Below are 17,515 nucleotides of genomic sequence, written 5' to 3'. Positions count from 1 at the left end.
CTCAAGCATTGATTTAGATGTACAAGTAATGGAATTAATTGAAATAAAACCTAAATAAAAATCGGAAACCTACTGCCCTAGATCATAACACATGACATACATACATATTTCATGAGTTCATACAATCAAAACATAAAACCAAAGAAGTTTGAAATTATATTCTTCATATATGAAACCGAAAAGATCATCCAAGAATTCATACAATAAAATCGAAAATTGCAGAAAACCTAAATAAAAATTACAAGCCATGGATGAATCACACATTAGAAACCTTGAAGGATAGAGCAAAGATGAATTCGAATTGGAAGAGGAGGAAGATGAGCACGGTTTGGTGATGATGGATGAAGGTTTTTTGGCTTGAATTTTCTGGATGTATTTGGCCAGCAATTCGGCTAGCTTTGTGAGAGAATGGAGATGGTGAATTATGAGGGAGGCCATGTCTTTTATAGAGGAAGGAGGACAGGAGAGCAGCTCAGCACATGGGTCGAATGGCTGTGATTATTTTGCTTGAATGGATCGAATGCCTGCCCTTGTTTTCCTTGTAGAATAAGCTCTTATCTCCTTGATTCTCTAGGGTTACACGGCTGGACTCCTTTTTCTTCTTTGATATGGGCTGAAACCTTGAGTCTTCTCCATGTGCCACACGGATTCCTTGATTCTCTCTAGCTTCCTTCACAAGCTTTGCCGTGCCTTATCCTATCAAGTCTCCTTTTGCACGGCTTGGACTCCTACAAATCCTCAAGGGTCTTGCACGGCTGGACTCCTCTTTTTATTCCTTGAATTATCTCTTCAAATCTGAAAATAAAAACCGAAATTAATAAGAAGAGATAATGCATTTCGAAATTCATGTCTTAATCTAGGCATTTGTTGTCTTAAAAAGACACATGTAATAGATGAGCTTAACTAGATTAGAAAAGTTTCTAATTTGCAAAAAAGAAACTTACTAGAACAAGTAAGTTACTAGAACAAGAAAGTTGATTTAAGAAAGTTTCGTAAAGGGTTTGAGTTCAAGTAGGACTTTCCCAAATGGTACGTTTCTTAGTCTAACAAGGATTCCTAATGCAAACAGGACTCTCAAGATATCGCCAATGCGACTAAAACGTAGAAAGATGAAGACTCCTAATCCAACTAGGTTTTCTAGTCCTATAAGAATTCCTACTCAAACTAGGACTCTAGATCAATTCTTCGTTTTTAACTCGTTTAAGCACAAATACACATCCAATACCGTCCAAGACTCCTATTGTGACTCAATGACTCGATATTACAACAATAAGGGCTACGTAAAGTACAAATGGAGGTAAAAACATATTAAGAACGTAGCACAAAGTGCTCCTATCATGTGGACATGTCGCTTGCAATTGGGCAGCTTCTTTTTTCATGTCAGGCCAATAGTACCCTTTGCGCTGCAAGCGACGGTATAAGCTTATCTCCTTATCCAAACCACAAGTGCTCTGATGCATTTCTTACAATTTTTCTTGATCCTCTTTCCTTCCTACACATCTGGAGAGGATACCACTAGGAAGGCGTTTATACAGTGTCCCAAAGAACAATGCATATTCTCCTGTAATTGTAATGTTATTCCCAAATAATTCTCTCTTTATGTTCTGCATCCAGTCATCATCTTCATGTTGTTCCAAATTGGCGATAATTTTAGTTAAGGGCATGTCTCTTTGGAGTACCGAAATTCTTGGTTTTCCATCAACAAAAGAAAGTTTAGATCCAAGAGTGGCAAGAGCATCGACAATCTATTGGTCGTACCCCTCGTGTGATCCATGGTGATATGCTCAAACGAGCCCATGAGGCTCTCTCCAACTGTCCTTTAGGGTGCCAAAGTTGCCTCCTTTAAAACAAAGTCTCCTTTAAGCTGACTTAGCACCAAGTTTGAATCACCAATGACCCTAATGGATTTTATTCCCATTTCTTGGGCTGTAGACAAACCAATGATAAGAGCCGCATACTCAAGTACGTTGTTGGTGCATGGGAAACTCAATTTGAAAGACAGAGCTATGTTTTCTCCCCCTAGACTGGTCAAAACTATTCCAGCTCCTCCTCCGGTACTCGTAGCTGAGCCGTCAAAGTGTAAGGTCCATAGTTTTTCTTGAGCCAGCATGGAGGCAATTTTGGGAGTCCGCCAGGGACCTCTTTTGACAAAACTAACTTATCATCTTCAGGAAAAAGTGCTAGCATATCAATCAAAGCCTGACCCTTTATGGCTCTCGGTGTCGTGCACGTGATATCAAACTCCGACAACTGTAACAACCACCGTGACAAGCGTCCACTCAACACTGGCTTGGTGAGAAGATACCACACCTAATCTATTTTAACCATGAGATAAAGCTTGTGAGCTTGAAAATAGTGTCGCAGTCTTTGAGCAGCATACACAAGTGCCAGGCATAGTCTTTCTTTTCTGGGGTACCGAGTGTTTGCTCCTTGGAGTTGGGGACTTGTAAAGCTCACTGGATGCTCCTCTCTAGCGTCATCATCTTGTACAAGTAATGCTCCTATAGCAGTAGGCGTGGAGAGAAGGTAAATTTTTTAAGGGACGCCTGATGTAGGTGCTTTCATGGTTGGGAGCCTTGTAATTAATTGCCTGACTTTCTCATATGCTTCTATGCATTCATTGCTCCATTCAAGTTTTGCACTTTGTTTCAAGAGAGAGGTGAACACTCCATTGAGGGTGGATAGGCCAGGAATGAAACGCCTAATATATGAGAGCTTTCCAAGGAAACTTTTAAGTTCCTTCCTGCTTGATGGTGGAGGACTTGAGATTATGGCTCTGGTCTTGGCGGGATCCTCATCTATACCCCTTTGATGCATTATGAACCCCAAGAACTTCCCCATGATTACTCGAAAGACACTTTTCAGGATTCATTCTTAATTTATAGAGCATGCATCTGGTCAACACCTTTCTAAGAGGCCCCCAGTGAGCTTCCCTGGTTTTGGACTCGAGCTGCACGTTCAGCGTGTGACACACCAAGCTTGGATCAAGGCCATGCATATCCTCATAACTCCAAGCAAATATATCTTTAAATTGCTTTAGCAATGTGATAAGATCATCCTTCTCTCTTCACTAAGACTTGCACTAATGGAGATCAATTTAGGAGCAGACGGATCCTCACCTAAGTCAACCTTTCCATGCGGCTCAGCCACTGCTGTTGATCCATCTTGCATGTTGATGGGAGCACAAAGTGTGACGTTCTTAATGTGATTATGACCTATTCTTACTCTTTGTTACCTCTTATATAGTATATTTTAGTTTCTTTTGTATGAATAAGTGTCTAGGTAGAGCTTATATCAATTATGAATGAATTGATGATGTAATCGTGCTAAGTGTTAAGAATCCTTGTTGAGATATGATTCCTTATTCGAGTAGGATTCATCCTTTCATATTTCTTTGTTTCTAACATACTTATTCTTATTAGGAAATACCAATCCATGTTTGAGAAGGAAAGCTTCCTAGTTCCACAAGGAAAAAGGAGAAGAAGATTTGCACTTAAAAGCCCAATCAATGCAAGAATGAAAATGCTGTCAAGATTCGTAGTCCAACTTCGAAGGGGTCCCCTTGATAGCTCCGATCGAGTTAGAAGATGTGCCTTATATGGATAGAAAGCTATGTGAGTCTCGTTTCTGTAGGACTTGGAATCAAATTAATATCTTATTCCTACAGAGAGATATGACTGAATCATTGCTCGGAGGTCCAGTGAGCTCGGCGGAATTATCTCGGCCATTGATTTGGTTTTGATCCAAGGGCTATTAGGGAAACTTGGGACTTTGTTCCTCCTGAATATAGAGCACAAATATATATCAGAATGTCCATAAATCCCTGCACCAAAGATTGTCAAAGAAGGCATGCGGCAAATGTAATGAGGAGAGGTAAGAAAATCAAACATGGCTGCATCAATTAAGACTTTTGCTGCCTCCCTAATTCAAAGGAAGAAATTTGTGCAAAAGAAATCAGCATTAAAGGAGGAAGAAGATATGCAATTAATGCAAAAGATATGCAATCCTTATAGAAATCAGAATTCTGGCTGTGCAGATCATCCAACTTTGACGGGCTCCCCTGTACAGCTCAAAATGATTGAGAAAATACATGATATATGGATGAAAAGCCACGGAAGTCGAGTTGAAATTGCCAGTTGGAATCATCTCAATATCTATTCTCTAGAGAAAGTTATGGCCACAACAAGGGACAAAGGTCAGATCTGCCGAATCTAGGAAACTTCAACCAATTTGGTTTCAACTTTGTGGACTTTGTGGCCATCCTCCCTTGGGTTTCTTCCTCTATATATAGCACCTCATTTCCACATAAAATGATGATCAACCTTGCTCACAAGACTTGCCAAAGCTCTGCCCAAACACTTTCATTCACCAAGAACCATAGAATCCGAATTCACCACCTTTCATCATATTTTCTGTCCAAATCTTGGGAACCTAGGATACCATACTCTTGAAGATCTCGTGCTACCTCTGTAAGGAACCTTGGGAGGAGAATTATAAAGTGTAACTCTTTGATCTTCATGTTAAGTTTTCGGGTTTTTATGTTCTTGTTATTGGATGATTTATGTTTAGGTTTTGTTAAAGTTATTTTTATTCTTGTCTATGAGATATTTGTAACTTTTGAATGACATCATGAATTAAGGTTTTCGATTTTTAATTCAATGATTTTAGGTTTTATGCCATGAATTTCTGTTTTATTTATTTAAATGATTTTCGGTGTGTTCTTACTTACGTGTGTGTTTGATACCCGGAAGTTGACGTCGCATGTGTAATAATCCAAAGTTATAAACGATTTTGATACTTGGAAGTTGATTAATTGTTTGTTCTTTGTCACCTTCACCGATTATTGTCTAGGTTTGGTTAGACTTGTGCATTTGAATATGTTTATCTTTTCTATGTGATTTTTGGAATTGCATGATTGTTGGTTAAGTAGGTGACGTGCTTAATGAATTCAATATGCGTGGCTTTGAAGTTGCATGGTAGGATAAGTATGTTAGATTTCGAATGAGGTTGGGACTGAGTTCGAATGTGTTAAAGTGTCATTGAGTTAGGAACATTGGGAGGAACTTAACTCTGATGTAGTTTACGATTTTGCAAGATGTTATAAAGTAGTTCTGATTTTGTTTTCTATGATTTCTATGTAGATGTCATGAGTTTATAATTCAATGATTTAATGATTCTCTTTCTTGTGCGTTAACTATATATGATTCAAGGCGCTAAGTTAGTTTTGCATATAGGATTCTTAAGTGTTTTTGTTAACTTGTTAAAGTCAGTGACATGCTTGACTTATTAGTAATCATTAGGAATTAACCATGATCCGTTTGTTATCTAAGATGCCCTAAGTAATTAGATAAAAGATGAATCAATGAAGTGGTAAGATTGAGAATGACATGTTACCTTGTAATTTCTAAGCGCTAAGATAGGATTACTAGGCCATGTTTCGAGTTAGGAATGCGCTAAGTAACCTAGTTCGGCATTAGGTTGTTGTTTGTTCACTCAATACTTGTCCGCTAAGGCTCGGTGTTTGCATAGGATGAGATTATGATTTTGAAGCTACTTGTGATGATTTGTTTGGTGATGTTTATGTGTTGGTTGGTTTATCACATGTATATATTAGTTTAGGATTTATTTTTATGTTCTTGATATGATCCTATATCAAATCTTTATATCTCTTATGAATTCGTTGTTAAATGTTTGTGATTCTTTACCCTGGTTGGATCCCCGGTTTGTGAACGATATCCTCTTGCTTTATACTACTAACGATGCACCAAGCTTGGGTCAAAGCCATGCATATCCTCATAACTCCAAGCAAATATATCTTTAAATTGCTTTAGAAATGTGATAAGATCATCCTTCTCTCTTCACTAAGACTTGCACTAATGGAGATCAATTTAGGAGCAGACGGATCCTCACCTAAGTCAACCTTTCCATGCGGCTCAGCCACTGCTGTTGATCCATCTTGGATGTTAGGTCGCTCTGTCGTGAGGCTCCTTTCATCTTTCCCTTGAGTACTTGCGCTCCCCAAGACAGCCTTCCTCCTAGTTCTGGGGCCTTCCCACGAGGTGTGGTTGGGCTCTACAACCCATCATAAGTGGTATGCCACTCGCCCATCAGGCAAGTAGATTTTTGAACACCTAAGAGTCCATAGTGGTTGTGAGCATTGACTCCCTCATATCTCCTCTCACTAAGGCTCTTATGAGGTTCACGATCATCCAGGTCTCTGACCTCAAGCCATGAGGGTAAAGGTGTACCAACGCTCCTTAATGGGTGATTGCTTGAAGTGAAATCATCATAATATCGTGCCTTAGAATAATGAGCCTCCTCCTGATTGAATGGTGTTTGATTTCTTGGGATGTGAATAGGCCTGAGCCCAAGCCTCCCTTTGACACATTGATGGTAAGTGAAGACAGTAAGCTTCTGTTTGTTAAGCCAACGACGTCCAAGGAGGACATGATATACCACTGAAGCATCAAGGACATGAAACTTAGTTAAAGAGTGAATTGGCCGTACTCTCAAGTCTAGTTGTATATACCCCATTAAGTCCTCATTCCCATTGCCAAACCTAGAAATGGTAATGATTGATCGCGTAATCCTTGAAGTCGGTATTCCTACAGCTTTAAGCACTGAAAGAGGCGCAATGTTAATTGATGAACCTGTGTCTACCAGAGCTCTCCGTATAAGCACATCATTCAACTGGGCTTTAAGATATAGTGGTCTTCAATGATCTACATGAGGAGGTTCCATATCATTATCAGTGAAAGTCACTTCATTATGATTTTCAAGAAATGCCATGTTGTTGGCTGACTCAATAGTAAAGCATTGGGGTCCAAAGTCAGCTGAGACCCTCATAAATGCTTTTACGAAGGCTTTCCAGGCTTGCGGCCCATATTCTAGTTTATCAAAGAGGGATTTGAACTTTGGATTCTGTTGGAGGACTTGTGCACATGTAGGGCCAGACCTTTGTCTCTTATTTCCATGAAGGTAGGCTCTCGCAACAGTGTCCTCTACTTCTATCGGGTGGGCTCTTGCAGAGGCTGCTTCCTTGTTGTATGAAGCCCCTAGGCTAAGATGATCATGCCCGTCATCTCCCCAATTCTTGGGATCAGACCATGGAGTGTCATAGCTCTAAGTCAAAGCTTTCTTCTTCCAGTTCTGTAACTATGTAAGGGGATTGGCTTCCAAGGTGACCTCTTTCCTCCACATCATCATCATAGCAAGATATAACTCCTACAATCTCTTTTCCAGGCCTCTGATATGGTAAGGGGTCCTCGTCGATGGCTTGTTTCTTGGATGGTAGAGTTATAGTCCCATCCCGTATCTTCTCTCCAAGGAACTTCCTTAGGAATTGGCAAGCTGATGTATGACGACCTACAAGCTGGTGGTACCTACAATACCGTGGGTCTGCCCTCTCATCTCTAGATGGGTTCTTGTATGGCTTTGTTGGCCTAATCACACCATCAACGAACATGGTGTCCAAGATGGCATGGAGCTCTTGGTCAGTGCATGGTAGAGCAGGGTAAGTAGTAACCTCTCTGATATGAGCACTTTGTGCGACGTTCTTAACATATTTTTACCTCAATTTGTACTTTGCTTAGCCCTTATTGTTGTATTATTGAGTCATTAAGTCGTAGTAAGAGTCTTGGGCGGTATTGGATGCATTTTTGTGCTTATATGAGTTAAAAACACAGAATTGGTCAAGAGTCCTAGTTTGAGTAGGAATCCTTGTAGGACTAGGAAACCTAGTTGGATTAGGAGTCTTAATCTTTCTACGTTTTGGTCGCATTGGCGATATCTTGAGAGTCCTTCTTGCATTAGGAATCCTTTTTTTTTAGACTAGAAAACGTACCATTTGGGAAAATCTTACTTGAACTTAAAATTTTATTCCGTAACTTTCTTAATCTTACTCTCCTATTCTAGTAACTTACTTGATCTTTTTATATGAATTATCTTGTCTTTTATTATTTTCAGATTGTACAATGAAGGAAAAAAATAGAGAAAAAGTCAAGTAAATGAGGAAAATAAAGAAAGAATGAGACACCTACAAAAGAGAAAAAGAAGGAATTTATCAAAGAAGATTACACATACCAATGACAAAATAAGTGAAAGAAAAAGAGGAGAAAGAAAAATGAGGAGAATAAAAATAGATAATATAAAAGTGAAAGAAGGAGACACCTATAAAAGAGAAAAAAAAGAATTTATCAAAGGAGAATGCACCCACTAATGACAAAAATAAGTGAAAGAAATTGAGGAGAAAAAGTCCAAGCTATAATATTCAAAGAGCTAAAACTCTTCTATAAATAGCATATCATTCACAAAGAAAAATCATCACTTCTCCTTTGCATTAAAGAGCCAAAACACTACCAAAATACTACCTCAAACATCCTTCACCAAAACAGCAAGCCATTCTCCCCCATATACAAATTCCATCTCCACCTAAATCACCATTGAAGACACACCTCCAAGGTTCCTACAACGTGTGATTCTCGCAACTCATCTCCACGAGTTTGTTCGTTTTTGATTTTTTACAATACTTTGTCTATGACGATTGTAGTATGATGTTTGTGCGGGATTATTGTTTTGTATTAAGAATCGAAATTTTCAGATTGTTTTATTGGACTTTTGGATCTTTGCCGAATTGATGGTTTCCTATAATTAATGAGTTTGTATTTCTATTGTTGTGTTCTAATCATCTTACTCATATTTTTAGATAATTTTCAGATATGTGCATATGAATTTAGTGCTTGGATGCAGTCCCTAAGATTGTGTTTGAGTGCTAGATTCATCAACCATATTGACACAAATCGAGTCATGCCCTAAGTAGGTTCGGTTTGTGTTGATTAAAAGTGGTAAAAATTCTGGAAATTTGCATGTGAAACTATGGTGAGTGACGTCATACATGAAGCATGTCTCCAACAAATATTTGATGCTTAAATGTAATCTTGTTTGATTTATACTCTAACTGTTATTAAATTCGATTGCATGCAAATTTAGATTAGGCCCTAAGTCAATCTAAATGTTAATTGAAATCTTGCATGATTAGATGATCCCCTAAGACTCTAATTGTATTGGTGACTAACAAGTATGTAATTGGTCTAATTAGAATGCATGATAGGTTCGAACTTGTAATTAGAGTTCCCTTCAATTCCCCAGAAAGAACGATCCCTGCTTATTCTATACTAACGATGATGTTTTACAGGATTTATTATAGACGTTTTAATAAACGCTCTATCACTCTCTATCCTTACACTTATTAGAGCTTGATGATTATTCACCAGCCACCAATGTTTGGTGAGTGTCTTTCTTTTCTGACCTCCAGGTTCTATGCCCGTTGACAGCCTTGATAGACATGTTCATCTTGTTCACTGCATCCATCAAACGTGAGAAAGTGCCTATATTGGCATTCTCGAGGTAAACTTTGTACTCAGGCAACATGTTACCCACACATATCTCCACTAAAGCGTCCTCTCATTTTTCATCATAGCAATCTAGTGCCAGGTCCCTATAATGCCTGAAAAAAGTCGAATAAATTTTCACTCGACCTTTGACGTGTGTTGTTGAGTTGGGCTAGGGTAATGCTCTCTTCGTGCTCGAAGTATTTGCTACAAAATTTACACGCCATATCTTCCCAAGTTCGAATATAGCCTAGCGCTAAAGTAGTATACCATGTGTAGGCACGACTAGTTATGGACTTGGAGAACTCACGAAGTCAGAGATTATGGTCACTAGCTTAGGGTCCAAGGGCGTTGATGAAACGACTTATGTGCCCTCTTGGGCTTCCCTTCCTCCCATCAAAAAAGACAAAGCTTAGTGTTTCGTACCCCTTGGGATAAGGGTGATCAATTAAGCTTGTTGAGTAGGGTGGTTGAGGAATGAACTTCTAATCTTCGTTGGTACATCGTAACTCCCTTTCTAGCATGGCAACCACGTCTTCCTGGGTGACAAAAGACGTGCTTTTCTGCTCTGTCCCTGAACCCTGCTTCTCCGACTCCTTGGCAGCTGACCCCTCTAGAGAAATCTTGTCTTTCTCCTCCTGAGAGGACTTGTCTCTAGTATCTTCGTCCCGCGCCTCATTAGGATTTTTGGCAGAGATTGAGCCTATGAATTCCTTCATGCCTTCCACTATCTCCCTTTGAGTTTCTCCAAAAGTATTAAAAGTGCGCAAAACATCTGCAATAGTGACCTCTTCAGGTTCTTCATGCACTTCATCCTAACTATCCGCCTTACGTCGTCTGGAGACAGACTCCTCTTAACGCACTACCTCATCTCAGGATTGTGCATTGTTGTTGGCACCCCCACTGCTGACGCCTTTGTTTTTGCGTGAAGGAGACATCTAATTGAATCACAACTTAGTCCCCAGTAGAGTCGCCAATTTATGTTGGGGTCGAAAATTGAAGATCACAATGCTAGCCGATGTTGGGCTTGATGATCTAGTCTTCCCCTTCTGAGTTGCGAGATTAAGCCCAAAGTGTCTCCTTGGAGAGACTCTGTTGTGATATTACAAAGACTTCAGGCTTGTGAGATCACAAAAGGACTTAGCGGTGAGCTTGGTGTGGGAGCTAGGATCTCACAACTGTAACAGGATGTTGCTCATGGTGATGGAAGGCTTGATGTGGGTGATATCAAAGTAAAACAAATGTGGTTGTTTAGGATAAGGGTGGTGATTTTAGGTATGCATGAGGAGGGTGATGGTGGTGATGGTAGCATGCATGTAGAAGTCCCGTTACCCTTTTGGTTACTGTAGTCCTCCTTATATAGGGGTTTGACGAGTGATGGGGGTTCAAAAGACCCGTGACCTTCGTATTATTGGCAAATGTGAGACTACTTTTTTTTTATCACTAGGTACTGGCTCTTAAGCTAGAAGGGTGTAAAGAACAAACAACAGCAGGGCTCCTATAACTAAAATATTATCTTCCTACCGAGCTATTCTTGGTTATAAGGGTAGATGAGAAATGGGCCTCGGGTTTCCTTTAAGCCAAAAGAGTGAAAATTAGGGTGGTCTAGGGTTTGACTTGAAGTACCATGTGACCATGAGATGAGATACCCGTTACAAGCCACGCAGAAGTCCAAAATCAAGTTTGGTCCTCGACTCCCAAGATGCCTCAAATACTTGACATTCCACCTCCTTAGGCCTCATAAAATCTTGTCGTCCTTCCACACCACAACCCACCAATAAGCCCAATTTGGCTAGTGTCTTGGGTACACGTTGCTAATTGGCCGAGTGGCACGCTACGTCAGTTTTGGTATGTGTTTTGGCCGACTTCAATGAAAGACTAAAAAATGAATGACTAGGGCCAATTATAAGTAGAGCCTTACTAGAGGTTCCAATTGTGATCAAAGGTTTCTAGGGGAACTCTTAATCAAGAATTATAAAAAGAACTTAATGCATTTATGGAGAGTGACTTTTGTGCTAGACAAAGGGAAGATTTACAAGACAAGAATTCGTCTGTAAAGTGTGTATCTAATTGATTATGAATTATAAGGCTTATATTTAAATAACCTCAATAGGGTGTTTTCTCTTACTCCTAGTCCTAAGAACCTCCACTCCATTCTCACCCACAACCCTCACATCCCTATCAGCCTTCACGTTCTGCTGCACTAACTTGTAAGTCCCATTCTACGCGAATCTAATCGAGCTCGTGAACTTGTACTTCTGCAAAAACATGGTCGTGTAGTTGCGTGAGCTCGACTTAACCCACTCCACAAAGTCAGCCCTCCTCTGCGCCTCAATCTTGAACGATCCATCCAGCAATTTAAACTCAACATTACGCTTCAATTGAATCGCCGGCAATGGTAAAAAGCTCGATTTAGCATGAAAACTGTCATGGCCTTATGATCCAACCAAATGTGTAGGTTGGCATTAACAAGCCAATATGAGATTCCATCACTCACTCGTATCCCAAAGCTATGAATGGCGTCAGTTCGAATTTATATGACAGAAGGTTGAATGCTCTGATGGCCACCACCGGCTCCCAAAACAGCGGGTTGATCCCGCCGGTGAACACCACCGGAAATGGCATCTCCGACCCCACCAGCTCACCGTCGACTGTCACGAAAACCTCCCGGTAAGCTTTGTTTCCTCTTCCGGTGGTCAGATTGTTCATCGTGATGTACACATTCGGCGGATTCAAATACTAGAACTCGTCGTCGCCGTGAAACGAGACGTAGAGCTCGAGAACGACACGTCGTGTGTTCCAAGGGAGTCGCATTTGCGTAGAAAGGGAATTCGACGCGCTTTCGATTCTAAACCAAAAGCCTTTGTCACCATCATCGGAGATCGGAATGATCAAATCGGCAGGCTCTGTTGAAAAATGGTTAGAAAAACCATTTAAAACCAAATTTCAATTGATTAATTTAATTAAGTTAAACTTATAATTAATCAAAGATGAACATGGATTTGAGTTCTTCATAATGAGGGCTACAGAATCATATGTTTGTTTGTGTAATTTGGTTTGTGGGTGAATAAGAAATTGTCACTCAAAGATGGCTACTTAGAATGAGGGAAAGGTGTTTGTCCCACATTGGAAAAGAAAAGTATTGAAAAGACTTTATATAGAATCCATTGTGTATGGATTGTAAAGTGTGTAAGCCCCCTTATACACTCTCGCGCACGCGCAGGGGGGGTGCAAATCCTAGGTCACAAGGGAAACTCGTGTATGCCCGTGCGACCTGCGGACACGAATGCAACACCGAATTGAGGGTTGGAACGCATATTCTTTTTGCATTTCCGAAAATTCGTTTTTGACTTGTAACAACTGAGTTATTGTGTGTTATGGAGAATTATAACAGAATTGAAATCAATGTTTGTAACATATGTAACTCATATATGTTATGATCTTTTGATTTCTATAACAACCATCTTATTAATTGCTGATTGCAAATCCTCACAGAATAAATAGCCACCATCATTTCATTGTAAAATCATTCCATTCGAAACACAATCCTCTCCCACTCTCAAAATTCTTAGCTTTTCTCTGGTGATAGAAATAGGTACTTTTCGAGTTCGTTGAGGGTTCTAGTTAGTAGTGCAACTTCCTAGAATCGTTTAGTCATTATATCCTGGGAGACAAGCGCCAAGCATCCTTGCACCGGTAGAGGAGGCGTAAACGTCTTAAGGACAGTGTGGTATCACACACGTCTCGACTAGTTCTTCCATCACCAATCGTTCGGTATTTTGGTTGAATTTCTTTTCGTGTTCTTCGTTTCTGATTTATAATTATTTATAATTCGGCTTATTAAATTATATATGCAATATATCACTGTTTTTATAACAGACTCCTCAGTAACGATCCCCAATTTATGATCCGGGACAATCAGATAAACCCTAGGCTGAAAAACGGCGACGTTTTGCTTGTAAAAGAGGAAGAGAATGTCGACGTGGTAGAGGCCGGTGAAGACACGGTCGACGACGTTCTCGAGCATCATAGTGAGGTTGTGATCAGAGCGAGTGAGGAGCAAGGGGTACTTCGTGATGTCCTTGCAAACCTTCCAAAAGATTCCCTTCTCCGTCGACTCGGCGGTGCTGGTGTGGAGGAGCTCGACGCTACTGCTCGCCTTTGCATTTGGCGCGAAGCTTGAGGGAGACGTGGAACCATGGGCCGGATAGTCGGAGTCGGACCGCGGCGGAGGGGAGTAGGGGGCGGAGTAGGGAGGGCCGTTGATAGTGTTGGCGAAGGAGTGGGTGAGGACGTGGTGGGAGCAGGACGGCGGGAGAAGATCGGACGGTAGAGGATGGTTGAGCTCAAAGTATTCTTGGGATTTGTGACAAAGGAGAGAGGAGGAGGTGAAGCGGTCCGGGAATGAAGCAGCGGAGACTGCGGCGGTGGAGAAGAGGAGGAGAAATAGGACGCCGTACATTTCAGAGTGCTAGAGTGAGTGACTGAGAGCTTTAGAAGTGAGCGAGGTAACCGACTTCAAAATAACGCGGGTAAATTGGGAATTTCCCATTTTTACTTGGTATTTATTTTCGTCCCAAAACCATAGGAAATTTCTCGGCATTTTCTCCGTGTCCTATTCAGACTGGGAATCAGTTTCTATATTTTGTCTAGATTTAGGTTATATATGCCATTAGGGGAAATCCTACTCCTATTTCGAAACGAACTAAGTTGATACAAAAGAGAGGCAGTACAAGGCTCATTATTGTGATACGAGTTAGTACTTCAACCTAGCATCAAGTGGTTTTTAATATCTTGAGTTTCCAAAGCCTTGATTTTTAGAGAAGAAGAGTTTGTACATAACGATTTTGTTTGTGTTCCGACAAAGAACGAAAGGAGATGGTAAAATTAGCAAGCTTGTCTCTTACATTGTTTGAGAAAGATAAGGGGAAAGCCGTCTCTGATGATGAATTAAAAGAGACTCAAGAATGTTATCAAACTGAGGCAAGAGTATGAGCAAAAGGCGAAAGCAGAACACGAAAAGCTTCAGAGATATAGTGCAACAGCGAAGACCAAGAAGCCTCTGCAAGCTATTCTGAAACAGCTTGACCTACATGCCTTCCAAAAATGTGAGAAGAAGATGCGGAGCTTACAGAGAAAAATCGCCAAGCTTAAGATGGATGAATACAACCTTAAGATTCAAATTGACCTACGTTATGAAGCTGAGATGAAGCCTGTTTATGATGATGAGTCACCTGCATATAACTCATTAATTGAAAAGGACATGAAAATGAACGATGATGAGCTGAGGAAAACAATAGATGGGAGCCATACGGATGTTAAAGATATGCAAGTAATGCAACTCAAGCCATTGGCAAAATTTGGGAGAACTTGCAGAAGCCATTGGCAAAATTTGCAGAAGCCATTCATATCAATGAAATCTAATCTCTCCAAGCTGTATGTTTCCAAGTTAACAGGTGAAAGGCCAGGACCCAAGCACCCAACAATTACTTGACCAACAAGTCAAATGGTTGTATCTAAACACTTTAGAGAATGAGAACGTTAATTATGGGCTGATTCTCCTTCAAAGTATCAATAATAACTGAATAACAGAGCAGTTACAATTTAAATATTTTTTTTCCTGAACATCCCATACTCATTGCTGAAGAGCATGGATGCATAACCTTTTACAGTTTTATGCAATAGAAAATTACTATGAAATGTGTTCCAGAAAATTTGCCTATGAGACTAACAGTAAAATAGCTTATCTTCAGGGTGACTGGCACTTGTAATGCTCCGGCTTCAGGACACCAACATAAGGCAAGTTCCTGTACAATTCAGCAAAGTCCATTCCGTATCCCACAACAAAATGATCTGGACACTGCAAAAACAAGAAACTAGTTTCACTTGCAAAGACGACAGTAGACAGGAAACTAGTTTCACTCATCTGTAATACTTTCTGCATCTTAAGTCCATGGGTTCCATCAACATATAAGTTTGGAGAATTTTCGGAGCAGTACAAGAAGTTCTAGTTACAGGAGGCAGGAATATTCCAAGATAAATGCATTCCTGTGTGAAAGTGATCTCTCTCTCGCAGGCCATAGTCTACATTACAGTAGAAGCGCGTTTTCGTGTGATCAATGCCTGTGAGTATATGACCAAATTCGAACTGTTCAATGCCTAGATAAATTCAGAATCACACCCCAAAGAACATTACCTTTATTGTCTGTAATAAGCAGATACACCAAACACCATCCAAAAATATGGTAGGCTATCATAATTCATTGACACTCTTATTATCTCAGCTAAAGTCTAAAGCCTAAACACTGCACAACTGGAAATGATGATATAACAATGCACATTCATATATAATCTGGCATCAACTACAAGCCAGCAAGGAACACAAAGGAAATATAAGAAAGACTAAAGAGAGCTACGGACCTCGAAACCTCGGTAGAACTTGCCATTGCCCAGAAGCTCAAACTGAACTTTTCTTCTGGATGGTTTATCAAGAAAAGTAGCCACTGACACAGACGAAGCCCCTTTCGATTCTAAATACTCAATCAGACGCGAAACTGTGCTTCCAGTATCCACAATGTCCTCGACCTAATCCCACAGAAAACAAGCAATCGATTAGAATCCACATCCTGAAGAACGACATCGTTTTGGTGAGTGGGGCCTTACCAGGACGACGTGACGGCCGTTGACGTCGAGCTTCAAGTCGGAAGAAACCTTGGGGCAGCCGTTGGACTCGGTTCCGGAGCCGTAGGACTCCGCGCGGATAAAATCGACGGCGACGGGGAGGCGGATGTGGCGGGCCAAGTCGGCGAGGAAAAGGAAGGCGCCGGTGGCGACGCCGACAAGGACGGGAGGGTCGGTGAGGTGAGAGAGGTCGGCCGAGATCTCGGTGGCGAGGTCGGAGACTCGGGAGGTAATTTGGTCTGGGGTCCACAGGACGGTCTCGATGTGGGAGTCCAACGATTTCATGCTTTTTCCGATGGACTCTGGGTTTACTGGGTTCGGCCGTCTTTCGTTCTCCACTTTCAGATGCGTCGTTATTTAGCCCGCCCATAAGTCCACATAAACCCGCAATTCGGATTGACTTTTTTACCTGGCTCGACTCGTGAGAAAGTCTTACAAAATCTGTTTTCGTGGGTAGAGCGTCGAGTTTAGTTTATAGGTATAAAACTCGGCCCAGCCCGTGGATCTGGCCGCCAAAAACCCCCAAGATCCTGCCCGTAAAAACTTACTAAGTAATAAAATATTATATATACATATTCTATTAGTTTTAGAATAAAACTATTGCATTATGAAACGACTATATGAATGAAACTTCTCAGGATTGATCGACACTAGCCGATGTGATCAGTATATAAATTTAGTGACCCCGTAAAAATATTATCCAATTCGGATCTCGTTTAACCGTCAGAATTTTCGGTAAACCAAAGACACAACTAATATGCCCTAAGAGAAGAGCCATTACCAGGATGCGATCACCGAAAGCCGTGTGCATATCTAAAATCACCTAATTTTTGTCATTAATCGTGCGCGGTCGCACCAAGGAAACTCATTTGACAAAGCTCCGGTCAATTGGGTTTTAATATGTCAAAATACCTCTTTTTGGTTGAGTGTAGGTATGAATGGTTAAACCATGTCCAAAACGGACAAATTTTTTACGAGGTTCCTAAATATATATATACCGATCACATTTGCCGTTGTCGATCGACCATATTTCAAACTGAAGTTGTCGATCGCCAAACTGTACACTAATTTATCATAACCTTTATATTAGGTTTAGAATAAAAATATCATATTATGAAGCGACTATATGAATGAAACTTCTCAGGATCGATCGGTACCAGCCGATGTAATCGGTATATATATTCAGTGACCCTGTAAAAAATTCATCCAATTCAGACCTAGTTTGACCGTTAGAATTTCTGGTAAACCAACAACACCACTAATATGCCCTAAAGAATGACCTATTACAGATGCGAATGCCGAAATCCATTTACATATTTGAAATCAGTTACTTTTTGTCACTGATCGTGAGCAGTCGCACCGAGGAAACTCATTCAGTAAACCCGGTCAATGAGGTTTTAATATGTCACAACACCTCTTTTTTTGTTGACCGTAGGTAGAGACGG

At 40.6% G+C, this 17,515-nt stretch overlaps 1 protein-coding gene and 1 pseudogene across 1 annotated transcript; both read right to left on the bottom strand.

The window, feature by feature from the left end:
- Positions 1 to 11,485: 11,485 nt before the first annotated feature.
- On the bottom strand, positions 11,486 to 13,851 carry LOC126785401 (peptide-N4-(N-acetyl-beta-glucosaminyl)asparagine amidase A-like; annotated as a pseudogene).
- Positions 13,852 to 14,867: 1,016 nt separating this feature from the next.
- On the bottom strand, positions 14,868 to 16,398 carry LOC126785411 (uncharacterized). Its single transcript, XM_050511095.1, has 3 exons — positions 16,053 to 16,398; positions 15,810 to 15,974; positions 14,868 to 15,249 (listed from the first exon to the last, which is right to left on the bottom strand). The coding sequence occupies exons 1-3, from the start codon at positions 16,353 to 16,355 to the stop codon at positions 15,139 to 15,141; spliced, it is 579 nt and encodes a 192-aa protein (XP_050367052.1). The 5' UTR covers positions 16,356 to 16,398; the 3' UTR covers positions 14,868 to 15,138.
- Positions 16,399 to 17,515: the final 1,117 nt, after the last annotated feature.

Source organism: Argentina anserina, chromosome 2, assembly GCF_933775445.1.
Source record: "Argentina anserina chromosome 2, drPotAnse1.1, whole genome shotgun sequence".
NCBI classification, from domain to species: domain Eukaryota; kingdom Viridiplantae; phylum Streptophyta; class Magnoliopsida; order Rosales; family Rosaceae; genus Argentina; species Argentina anserina.
Note: the sequence above shows the minus strand (reverse complement) of the source record. Positions and strands in the feature narration are given on the sequence as shown.

Coding starts and splice junctions, on each gene's coding strand:
- LOC126785411 (XM_050511095.1), bottom strand. CDS start 16,355: ATGAAATCGTTGGACTCCCACATCGAGACCGTCCTGTGGACCCCAGAC. Junction 15,975..16,052: donor ACGGCCGTCACGTCGTCCTG/GTAAGGCCCCAC, acceptor CTGTGGGATTAG/GTCGAGGACATTGTGGATAC. Junction 15,250..15,809: donor AGTTCTACCGAGGTTTCGAG/GTCCGTAGCTCT, acceptor TTGTTTTTGCAG/TGTCCAGATCATTTTGTTGT.